Raw genomic sequence first — 12,713 nt, 5'->3', positions numbered from 1 at the left:
TTGTATATGGTATAAGAACGTGGTCCAACTTCATTCTTGTACATGTGATTGTCCAGTTTTCTCAACCATGTTGAAGAAACTCTTCTTCCCATGGTATATTCTTGCTTCCCTTGTCATAGATTAATTGACCATGTAAGTGTTATTTTATTTCTGAGTTGTCTTTTATGTTCCGTTGATCTATGTTTCTGTTTTTTGTGCCAGTACCATATTGTTTTGATTACATTATAGCTTTATAGTATATTTTGAAATCCCAAAGTGTGATATGCCCAGCTTTGTTTTTCTTTCTCAAGATTGCTTTGCCTGTTCGGCATCTTTGGTGGTTCCATACAAATTTTAGAGCTATTCTAGTTCTGTTAAAAATGCCATTAATGTTTTGATATGGATTAAATTGAATCTGTAGATGCTTATGTAGTATGGACATCTTAACAATATTCTCCTAGTTCATGAGATTGGTATATCTTTTCATTTATTTGTGTCATCCTTATCTGTATTCATCATGTCTTACCGTTTTCAGGGTAGTCTTTCATCTTGATTAAATTTATTCCTAGGTATTTTTTGCATTTTGATGGGATTATAAATGGAATTGTATTCTTAATTTCTCTTTCTAGTAGTCATTAATGCATAGAAAAACAAAAGATTTCTGTATATTTATTTTGTGTCCCACAGTTTTACTGGAGTAATGTAGTACTTTTGATAGTTTTTCGGAGAAGTCTGGTGTTTTCTTTTTAAATTTTTTTTAACATTTTTTCACTTTTGAGAGAGAGAGAGAGACAGAGCGTGAGTGGGGGAAGGGCTGAGAGAAAGGGAAACAGAATCCGAAGCAGGCTTCGGGCTCTGAGCTGTCAGCACAGAGCCTGATGTGGGGCTTGAATTCGCAGACTATGAGATCATGACCTGAGCCAAAGTGAGACACAACTGACTGAGCCACCCAGGTGCCCCAAGGGGTTTTCTCTATATGTATATAGTATCATGTCATCTGCAAATAGTGACAGTTTTCCTTCTTCCTTTACAATTTGGACGTCTTTTCCCCTTCCTTCCTTCCTTCCTTCCTTCCTTCCTTCCTTCCTTCCTTCCTTCCTTCCTTCCTTCCTTCCTTCTTTTCTTCCCTCCTTCGTACAGTGTACTTTATTGATGGTACATGACAAAGTAGGGATCCCAGCACTCCCTCCTCTTCCTCATGGTGTCTAGGATGGAAACCGTGTCAAGGTTGAGAGAGTCTCAGTGTGTTGGGGTGGGGGATGAGCTGGGGCAAGGATTCCCTAGCAGCTGAAGGCTATTTGCCACCCCATTGCTTTGGCCAAATTCATTATCATAACAAGAAATGAGCATGACAAAGTAGTCATTGAGGGCAGTCTCAGCATTAAACATAGAAGAGTAGGCATCACTGTTAAAGTAGCAGGAAGCACCCTGCTCCTCAGTGTAGCCCAACATGCCCTTGAGGGGTCCCTCTGATTCCTGCTTCACCAGCATCTTGACATCATCCTATTTGGTACCTTTCTCCTGGTGGCAGGTACAATCCACAACTGACACACTGGGGTTGTGGACTTGTAAGGTCATGCCAGTGACCTTCACATTCATTTCAGGGATGACCTTGGTTACAGCCTTGGCAGTGCTAGTAGAACCAGGGATGCTCTTCTGGGCAGCCTCTTGGCCATCATGCCACAGCTTCTCAGAGGGGCCATCCATGGTCTTCTGGATGGCACTGATGGCAGAGACTGTGGTTATGAGTCCCTTCATGATGCCAGAGTTGTCATAGATGACCTTGGCCAGAGGGACAAGGCAGTTGGTGGTGTAGGAGGCATTGCTGATAATCTTGAGGGAGTTGTCCCTTCTTCTCATGATTCATGCACATCACAAACACGGGGGAATCAGCAGAAGGGGCAGAGAGGATGACCTTCTTGACTTTACCCTTTAAGTGAGCCCTAAGCCTTCTCCATAGTAGTGAAGACCCCAGTGGACTCTGCATATTCAGCACCAATCTCATCCCATTTGATGTTGATGGGCTCTCACTCCTAGGAGATGAGCTTTCCCTTGATTATAGGTTTCCTGTTCTCAGCCTTGACCATGCCATTGAATTTGTCATTGGTGGAATCATACTGGAACGTGTATACCACATGGTTGAATTCAATGAAGGGGTCAGTGATGGCCAAGTATCCACTTTGCCACAGTTAAAAGTAGCTCTGGTGACCAGAAACCTAATACAGTCAAATTCTTTTACTCCCAGCATTCACTGACATGTCTCAGGGATGTGGTTGGCAAATCACAAGAAGATGCAGAGTGCCACTTTTTTCCTTTTTTTCCTTGCCTAGTTGCTGTGGCTAGGACTTCCAGCAATATGTTGAATAATAAAGTGGCAGGAGTGGGCATCCTTAGTTCTTGGGTCCTAGAGGAAATGTTTTCAGCTTTGGACCACAGAGTATTGTGTTAGCTCTGGGTTTGTCAAATATGACCTTTATTATGTTAAAGTATGTTCCCTCTATACCCACTTTACTGAAAGTTTTTATCTTAAAAGAATGTTGAATTTTGTTCGATATTTTCACTGCTTCTATTGAAGCAGCATATGATTGTTTTCCTTTGTTGTGTTAATGTGGTGCATGATGTTGATTGGTTTGCAGATATTGAACTATTAAAGCCCACATGATCATGGTGTATGTTACTAATAATGTATTGTTGAATTCGATTTGCTGATATTTTCTTGAGGATTTTTGCATGTTCGTAAAGAATATTGGCTTTTTGTTTGTTTGTTTTTGTGGGGTTTTTTGGGTGGTGTCTTTGGTTTTGATATCAGGGTTAATGCTGGCCGTGTGAAATGAGTTTGGAAGCTTTCCTTAATCTTCAAGGTTTTGGAAATGTTTCTCAAGTATGTTGTTAACTCTGAGTGTGTGATAGACATTCACCTATGGAGGTCTGGTCCTGGAATTTGTGTTTTGGGAGGTTTTTGATTACTGATTAAGTTTCATTACTAGTAATCATTTCTTGAGAATTTCTGTTTCTTGTAGTTTTGGAAGACTATGTTTCTTAGAATTTAACCATTTCTTTTAGCTTGTCCACTTTGTTGACGTGTGATTGTAATAGTCTCTTATGATCCTTTCTTTCTCTGGTATGGGTTGTAACTTCTCTTTCATTTCTGATTTTATTTATTTGAGTCCTCTCTTTTTTTTCTTGATGAGTCTGAATAATGGTTTATCAGTTTTGTTAATCTTTTCAAAGTACCAGCTCTTAGTTTCATTGATCATTTTATTGTTGTTTTAGTGTCCACTTCATTATTTCTGCTCTGCTCTTAATTTCTTTCCTTCTACCGACTTTGGGTTTTATTCTTCTTTTTCTACTTCCTTTAGGTATAACGTTAGTTTATTTGGGATTTTTCTTGTTTCTTGAAGTAGACCTGTATTACTACAAACTTTCCTCTTGGTATTGCTTTTGCTGAGTCCCATAGATTTTGGAACATTGTATTTTCATTTTAATTTTCTCTTTGATATCTTTGTTGACCCATTGGTTGTTTAGTAGCATATTGTATAGTCTTCATGTGTTTGTTTTTTTACAATTTTTTCCTAGCAATTGATTTCTAGTTTCCAGCCATTATGGAAATGGTTGATAAAATTCAAGATGCTTGATAAAATTTCATTCTTTTTAAATTTACTGAGACTTATTTTGTGACCTAACATGTGATCTCTCCTGCATAATGTTTCATGTGTACTTGAGAAGATGTGTATTCTGCTGTTTTAAGATGAAATGTTCTGTGTATGTCTATTTAGTCCATCTGGTCTAATATATCATTTAAGGCCACTGTTTCCTTATTAATTTTCTATCTGGATAAGCTATCTATTAATGTAAGTGGATATTTTAAAGCCCCCCTCTTATTACTATGTCACTGCTTCTCTTTACTTTTTGTGTATCTGTTATAGAATTTTGGTTTGTGGTTACCATGAGGTTCATTTATGACAGCCTTTATATTTATGACAAGTTATTTTAAGTTGGTGGTTGCTTATGTTCAAACACATTTTAAAAGTGTTAAATTTTTATTCTCCTCACCTCACATTTTATGTTGTTGACGTCATGTTTTACATTTTTTGTGTATCCCCTAAGTAATTATTATAATATACCTGACTTTTTTACTCTTGTCTTATAACCTTCATACTAGCTTTTTTAGTGGTTGATCAGTAACCCTTACTGTGTGTTTTCCTTTATCATTGTAATTTTTCTTGCACATATTTTCTTCTAGTTATGGTCTTTTCCCTGTAAAGTAGTCCCTCTGATATTTCTTGGGAAACCTTTTAGTACTGATGAACTCGTTTCTTCAATTCTGAATGATAATCTTGCCAAGTAGAGTATACTTAGTTGTATTTTGTTTCCTTTTAGCATTTTGAATATATTGCCTGCACTTTCTTCTTGATTGATAGAGACCTTCACAGACCGGAGAAGATCATTAGGTCTATTTTGTGAAATTCACAAACTGTAAAAAATTCATATGTAATTGAAAAAGTCATTCTGAGGAAGCATACCTTTAATTTTCCGAGATGTGTGATGATTAAAATCTTAGTATCTAAAAAAGATTCCATCTAGAGATGAATCAGAATTGAAAGTACTTAAAGTTACATTCAGTGAACTACAAAAAGGTTTTTAGTATCTGCTTTTCTAAAAATAAATGCTTTGTGCATTTGTTTTACAATATAAAACACAGTTATTTTTATTTTATATTTAATAATATAAAATCCATATCTACATTTGGAACTGTCCATGTAAAACTATGTATCTATAACTGTATTTTATCATAATGTTGAATATTTTGCCTTTCATTTACTCAACAATTATTTTTTGATTTTTTTGGTAATGAATATTTAGGCACATATATTCTAAGGGAACATATAGCATGGCTATAGAGACAGATATAAGCAGGTAATTATAATAGATCTTGAGATTTATTGACTGATACCATGGAGACAGAGATACAAGCAGGTGGTTATAATAGAAGCTGTGATTTATTGACTGTTATATGTGCAGTCACTATTCTATGCGCTGTACATGTGTTAGTTTGAATACTTATTAGAATTCCATTTTTGTTGGTGGTCGTTTCTTTGGGTATTTTAATATACCTTTGTAACTGTTCACAGTCTATTTTGAGTTAACATTGTATTATTTCATATAAAATGTAGAAACCTTGCAACTGTTCAGGGTTTATTTTTATTCTCCATTTCCTCATTCTTTATGCAGTAATTGCCATATGTATGACCTACATTACCTCTACATACATTATAAATCCCAAAGAGAATGTTATACATTTTGTTTTAAACCCTCAATGGCAGCCCCCATCCTGTGTTTGGAAGCTGTGTGTTAATTTATTCTCTCAAAGCCTGTCATCTGTAGGTGTTGTTATTATCCTCATTTTGTAGATGAAGAACTTGAGGTACATGTACCCCAGAGGTTAATGTACCCCCAGTCAGACATTGGAACCTTGTGGATTTAGAATTTGAACCCATGTTTACCTGACTCCACAATTTACATTCTTAACTAGCCATAGCATAGTACCTTGGTAAAAATACTGTCAGAGGAACACAGAGGAAAGGATGCTTAATTTAGCTGTTTCATTGAGAAAGTGATTATTTTGGTTGTTTACAGACTGGTGAGTTAAAACTCAATAGGGAAAAATGTAGACAGAGTAAAAGGAGCCAAAGGAGAGGACATTATAAGCAGAAACAAATTTGTGTCAAAGGCATATAATTGTGTGCGTGTGTGCGTGCATGTACGCGCACAAGCACACGTGCGTTCGTGTTAGCAGTTCCTGGTGACTGGAGTATGTTGTCAGAATTAACTACTTGTACTTTAGTTTACAAAAAAATAAAATTTTATGAGCGTTATATTGTTATATATAAATCTCTATTCTTAAACATAACATCCTGCCTTTTAATCTGGAAGGAAGCAATAAAATATAACTGTTGAATGGATAGTTAAAAAGAAAACTATTCGTTTTTAAAACAGACATCTCCTTCCCTTTCTCAACTCCTTTTGTGGTTTCAGAATTTTCCTAAAAATTTTTAAATCTCCTCTGGTCTTTCTTCACTTGTCTGCATGCTGTCTGCTTTTAGCAGCCCACGGTATCCCGTTGCTCTGTGTCTCTTTTCTCCTTCCGAAGTGGAGGCTGCTCCAGTTTGGATTATTTTCTTCTTCTTCTTTTTTTAATTTATATCTTAAAAAAAATATTTATATATTTTTTGAGAGAGAGATAGAGCACGAGCAGGGGAAGGGCGGGGAGAGAGAGAGAGACAGAGAAAGAGAGTCCCAAGCAGGCTCCATGCTGTCAGCACAGAGCCTGGCACAGGGCCCGGTCCCACAGACCGTGAGGTCCTGACCTAAGCCAGAACCAGGAGTCAGATGCTTAACCAGCTGAGCCACCCAGGCACCTCTGGGTTGTTTTCTTCTTCTGAAGTCTGTGGTGGATTGATAAGAATGGTCTTCCAAGTTCTTAGATTGAGTGTAGGGAGGAACATTTGAGAACATTCCTTAAATACTGTGTTCCTGTTTTTGTGTTAGGCTGCAGAACAAGCAAAAGCAAGCCCAGCCCTGGTTGCCAAAGACCCTGGTACTGTGGCTAACAAAAAGGAAGAAGAAGATTTAGCCAAAGGTATGTTCTTTAAGTCTGTGATGTTGGAAAGATGGGAAGAAGATGGGCCCTTACTTAATATTTTTTTCCTGAGGTATTTAAAAATAAAAGAAATAGGACTTTACAGCTAACCCTGAAACCTATTTTGTTCCCATTTTCAGTATCAAATGATACTCTTTTTTAAAAAAAATTTTTTTTATTAATGTTTTATTTATTTCTAGGAGAGAGAAAGAGAGAGAGAGACAGCGTGAGCAGGGGAGGGCCAGAGAGAGAGGGAGTCACAGACTGAAACAGGCTCCAGGCTCTGAGCTGGCAGTCAGCACAGAGCCCGACGCGGGGCTCGAACCCACGAACCGCGAGATCGTGACCTAAGCGAAAGTCGGACGCTTAACCGACTAAGCCACCCAGGCGCCCCACAAATGATACTCTTTTGAGACAAGTACTATTTATATGTGTCCTTTCAGTCTATTTTTATTAATATTTTTATCACACTGTATGTCTATAAACAATGCCAAATACTTTTATGTGTTCAGCAAATTACTTTTTTAAGTTTATTTGTTTATTTTGAGAGTGAGCAAGAGTGAGCACAAGAGGGGCAGAGAGAGAGGGAGAGAAAGAATTCCAAGCAGGCTGCATGCCATCAGCCCAGAGCCCAACATGGGACTCAGTCTTACAACTGTGACATCATAAAATTGAGCCAGAATGAAGAGTCGGACGCTCAAGTGACTGAGCCACCCAGGCACCCCACAAATTGTTTTTTTCATAAATAGTGTACATGACATATACAGTTTGGTTTTTTTCATGCAACAATATGTCCAAGATTTATTCATAATAAAACATATTGAAATCAAGTTCATTTGTTTTATTGATTGTGTAATATTCCAGTGTACTAAAAAAGTGTATATGGTAATTTATGTGTCCTGCTACTGATGGGCATTTGGGTTTTCTGTTTTTGTTTTTGTTTTTACTATAATAATAGGCTGCATTGAGTACCCTTGTAATGCTTATCATAGAGATCTACTCTTGGTTTTGGGCATTTACTTTAACTTTGACAATAGTGTATTTTATCAAACAAGCTTGAAATTTTTATATAGTCAGAATTTTTGCTTTTTTGTCGTGATTTTTGCTCTTTTTTAATATCTTAAGATATTTTTCTCCCCAAATCCTAAAAGATACTTTTCTGTATTTTCTTATGATAGTTTTAAAGTTTTCTTTTCCCTGTTAGGTCTTTCCTCGGTGTAGAACAGAGGTAGAAGGGATGAAGAGGTTATGGTTTGAGTTGAAAGCGGGGTAATCAGTCTGTTCAGATGACATTACAGCACCTAAGTGACACATGGTGATGACTTCATTGGGGCAGGAGTGGAAGAGATAAAAGAGACACATTTGAAATCTCTTTGAGGGAATTTGATAGGTGACACTTCATTGTAGTTATTTCCACGTTCTGCTTATTAGACTGACCACATAAGAATTACCTTCGGAGCAATAAAATGCAGGTTCTCAGATACTACCTTTGATAGTCTGATTTAGTAAATCCTCATTGAGATTTGGGGCTCTTGACTTCCCAAGTGATTTTGATTATCATTTTGGGAATTGAGGCTATAGAAATATATTGAAAAGATAAAAGAAAATTAAAATATCTGCAGCAAAAAAAGACGGAGGAGTTAAGGGATTATATCTTTTTATTATCAAAAATAATTAAAATTTTATCTATTCAGTAAAAATAGTCATTAATGGCTGTTCAACTTTTTAATGGTTTATTCTTTACACTTTCGTGAATGAATGAATTAAATTGATGAAATGGTTTTTATTCAGTATGTCATAATATGTCCTAGTTCCAGCTCCACGTTTAAAAGAAGAATGCATTTTGGGGCACCTAGGTGGCTCAGTCAGTTAAGCATCTGACTTCAGCTCAGGTCATGAACTTGTGGTTCGTGGGTTCAAGCCCCACATCAGGCTCTGTGCTGCCAGCTCAGGGCCTGGAGTCTGCTTCGGATTCTGTGTCTCCCTCTCTCTGCCCCTCCCTGACTAGTTCTCTCTTTTTTCTGTTTCTCAAAAATAAACATTTATAAAAAATGTACAATGGGGTGCCTGGGTGGCTTAATCGGTTGAGCCTTCAACTTCAGCTCATGTCATGGTTTAGTGGTTTTTGAGTTCAAGCCCTGCTTCAGATTCCATGCTGACAGCTCAGACAGAGCCTGGAGCCTGCTTCAGAGTGTATCTCCCTCTCTCTTTCTGCCCCTATCTTTCTCATGCTCTGTCTCTCTCTCTCTCTCTTTCTCAATAGTAAACATTAAAAAAAAAAAAAAGAATATATTTTTACCTTCAGATATTTTTTTGTACTTATTTGGATTGTTGGATATACTAACATTTGGGGTCTTTTTTTAAACTCATTATTTTTCAGCTATTGAGTTGTCCCTGAAGGAGCAAAGGCAGCAGTCAACCACACTTTCTTCTTTGTACCCAAGCACATCCAATCTCTTAACTAACCACCAACACGAAGGCCGAAAAGTTCGTGCTATATATGACTTTGAAGCTGCTGAAGATAATGAACTTACTTTTAAAGCTGGAGAAATTATTACCGTTCTTGATGACAGGTGATGGATAATATCAAATTGATATTAAGTTGACATTCATATGAAAACATATATTACTTCTGTGTTTCATATTACCCCTGTTGAATGCCATAACCAAAGGTAATAAGAGAAATATTCATGGAGATACTTCTTGTGTGTGGTAGTTGGTGGTTTTGCTTGTGTCATATTGTCTGGATTATTATTTTGTAGCTGAATTTGTTTTCTCATCTCTTTTTTAAATTGTTTTTATTTGATTTGGAGGCTTGGTTTATTCATTTTTTATTTCACCTAATAAGATCAGTTATTAGTTAATATTTTAGAAATTAAATTAGTAAAGTTAAAATATTAGAAAATAAACCAAATATGTATATGTATGTATGGAATTTGTGAGAAATACCTAATATATTGAATTTAATTATTCACAACAAATAGTATATCCATGTGGGACAGACTCATTTTATATGGAATTATATGCATTTACATTACTATGGGAGATGATTCAGTACATCTGGTTTTTGGCTACAGCTTTAGGTTTACTTGAAAATTGTTACTGGTGATCGTTACCGATAATGAAGTGCTAAAATTTGCAAGTGATTTTAAAGAATAAATTTTTAAAAGTTTAGGTTATTCCTGTAGTAGCACATTTACAGTTTCTTGAGTGAAAGAAAATGAATTAAATTGTGAGGGGATATGCTGAAAATTGCACAAAGCCTTGATCATTGATTCATTCAAAAAATTTTTTTGAGAGCTTCCTAGCTTTCCTCATACGGAGCACCCAAGAGATAATAGTGAACGTGGGGTTGTACCTGGAGGTGTGCTCACTGTGAACACTTTGTTCTATAAACAGTGTCATCTGTCATGTTGTCTCCTCTGGGGGAGAAATGTGCATTTTTGTACAGGAAAAATGTGCATTTTGTATGTAAGAGAGAGCACTAATTTAGGCACTGAATTAAGTGCCCACCGTTTATCTTATTACAAAAGAGACTTACAGACAGTGGAGCCCATGAACTACCTGAAGTTGACAGTCAAATGTAGAGACCTCTGTTTCGGAGAGAGTTCAGAGCCTTTTATTAAATCCTCAGAGCATTCGCCAGCCTTCCAAAAGATAAAGAACTGTGTGTTTAATAGCTCTTTATCTTCTCTGAGGCTTCATCTTCTATTTGTAATAGTAATACATTCATTTCTTCCCTCATTGGATTGTTGTGGGATTCAAATCTCGTAATAATGCAAGTTAAACACTATTAAGGTAGAGATTTATAGAGAGAAAAATCTTTTTTGTTTCTCATTAGTGATCCAAACTGGTGGAAAGGTGAAACCCATCAAGGCATGGGGTTATTTCCCTCTAATTTTGTGACTGCTGACCTTACTGCTGAACCAGAAATGAGTAAGTATTTTCCAGTCTGTAAGTGGATGATAATCCATAATTTTCTTCTTAATAAAAGTTGAGTAAATTCAATTTTATAGAGCTGGAACTCTCAGATATTAGTGCCTCCGAGGTGTTTATTAAAAACACAGCTTGCTAGTCACATTATTTACTGAAAATCATGTAATTATCTACAAATTCAAATTATCTATCTACCAAGATTATCCTTAATCAGGTAGTTGTGCAGCCTATTTTTTCTTTTAAAAAATTATATGTATGCCATTGTAAAAACGTAGATTAAGAAGTGTGATAAATTCTATGCATTACATATTTTCATTATCAGTTCATAAAGTGTGACAAATACAGTGTAATCTCATAGGAAATTCTTTCTGTTCAGAGATTGAAACCATTTCTTTAGTGTCTAGCCCCAAACTTGGAAGTGGTGGCCTGTAAGAAATATAATGAATGGCTTTTCTAGGACCTCATGTCAGATACTCAGAAGGAGCCATAGCTAATCTTATGAAAACTTTTTTGTTTGGTTTCCAAACCTGTGTGTACTAAGGGAAATAAAGTAGAACATGGGTCCCAGGAAGGAAAAGCGATGTTCCCGGCAGGCATATTAGTTGCAGGAGAGGTCAGTACTGGTAGCTACCAAAATGTTTGTAGACAGTTCACTCTGTTTCTCCACTGTACTGTAGTTCACAGAATCGTAAATAATGATGAGTTGGGGACACCAAAATAAGGTCATAAATAAGAAATATCTTCTAAATAGATATTTCTGTAGAAAGATTTCTGTTAGTGGTTGAAAGGTTTAGAATTTTAAAAGAGCTTTTGTATATAAGTTGGTAAGCTATAGTTACCTGGCAAAGTATCTCATCTTTCTGTAATGTGAGTAGAGAGGATCAAAGCAAGTTATAAATTGCAAGATGCTTAGGTCTTTGTTAGTTTACAAGAATTTTAAGAAAGGATCTTTGTCTTAGTCACCTTTTCATTTCCAACAACTCCTAGTACTGAATCTTACCGAAAACACTATATAAATATTTAGGCATAAATGATACGTAAGTGTTTGTGTATATATGTACAAATATACATATACATACATATATATACATAAAATAACAGATAACCTTTTCTTGAAGAAGCATAGGAACACTTTTCTTTCAAGAGAAGGCTTTAACAACAAATCAGACGTTACTTTTTTCTTTGATGAAATGACACTGTCTTCTAATTATTGCCAGGTTATCTGTGTCATTTCATGACAGATTTACGATGGAGACGGATTCTTAATACCCATTCTAGTAATGCAGTTCTTTTTTGTTAGAACGCACAAAATAGGTTATGGAACCTACTTAAAATGGCAGCGTATTGTGTGCCAGCTTTACGGTAGTGATTTTTTAACTTGTTTTTTGGGCGTTTGAGTTTTTTGTTTCTGTTTTTGTCCTGAATCAGCTGTTGGAAAGAATACACTTGCCTTGGACTTCTGTTCAGGAGGAGTTCCAAGATCTCATATCGATCACGTGGCCGTCTCTTCTTGTCCCCATCACGTAGCAGTGCAGCTCCTGTGCGTCTCTCGGGACTCCTGAGGACAGCAGGGGCAGCAGAACTTCTGTCACGGAGCTTGGGAAAGAGCTGAGCTTGGGAAAGGAAGCTGCCGTGATCGACCTCGCACTGTTCCTTGTGAGGAGACAGGAGCCCGCTTTACTTAATGCCAGGGAGAAGTACCCGCCTGCTTAGCTTGTTTTCACTTATGGAGGTGTAGTAGATCTTGTGAAAACAGGTTATTTTGCTCACATATGGATACACATACACACAGATGCACACATGCGTAACAGTAGAAGTGGTGCCTGTGAGAAAAAGCACTGACACTTGTACGTGGCCAGCACTATGCTGTTCTTCTGTGTGTTGTCTTAAGGGTAGCAGCCAATGCAATGCTTTCCCAGCTTCCTACTTGCTAATAGCTCAAGATTTAAAAAGCAGAAATCTCTCTAGCACATGTCTCTTTTACCCTCAAGGGAAAATGAAACCAGCTGAAACTTTTTTGCATAGAATTTTGCTTTATGGTGACTTACATGGGATGAATGTATTTCTTATGTTAGAAATTAAACTCTCTGCCTTTTATACGGAAGCACACAGTACAGAATACATGAGAGACAGGAGCGCCTGTTCTCAGAGTAAAATC

The 12,713-nt window shown here is 36.7% G+C and overlaps 1 protein-coding gene across 1 annotated transcript in view; it reads left to right on the top strand.

The window, feature by feature from the left end:
* The window catches only part of STAM (signal transducing adaptor molecule), an 87,881-nt gene that overhangs the window by 51,396 nt on the left and 23,772 nt on the right, over positions 1–12,713 (top strand). The window contains exons 6-8 of the mRNA XM_039245886.1: positions 6,529–6,619; positions 9,000–9,192; positions 10,461–10,555. Of these exons, the coding sequence (XP_039101817.1) occupies positions 6,529–6,619; positions 9,000–9,192; positions 10,461–10,555 (379 nt within the window). The remainder of the gene's footprint in view (positions 1–6,528; positions 6,620–8,999; positions 9,193–10,460; positions 10,556–12,713) is intronic.

The sequence above is a fragment of the Hyaena hyaena genome, unplaced genomic scaffold (assembly GCF_003009895.1).
Source record: "Hyaena hyaena isolate Hyena2069 unplaced genomic scaffold, ASM300989v1 scaffold_277, whole genome shotgun sequence".
Lineage (NCBI taxonomy): Eukaryota > Metazoa > Chordata > Mammalia > Carnivora > Hyaenidae > Hyaena > Hyaena hyaena.
The sequence above is the reverse complement of the archived record's forward strand: the minus strand, read 5'-3'. Positions and strand labels throughout refer to the sequence as shown.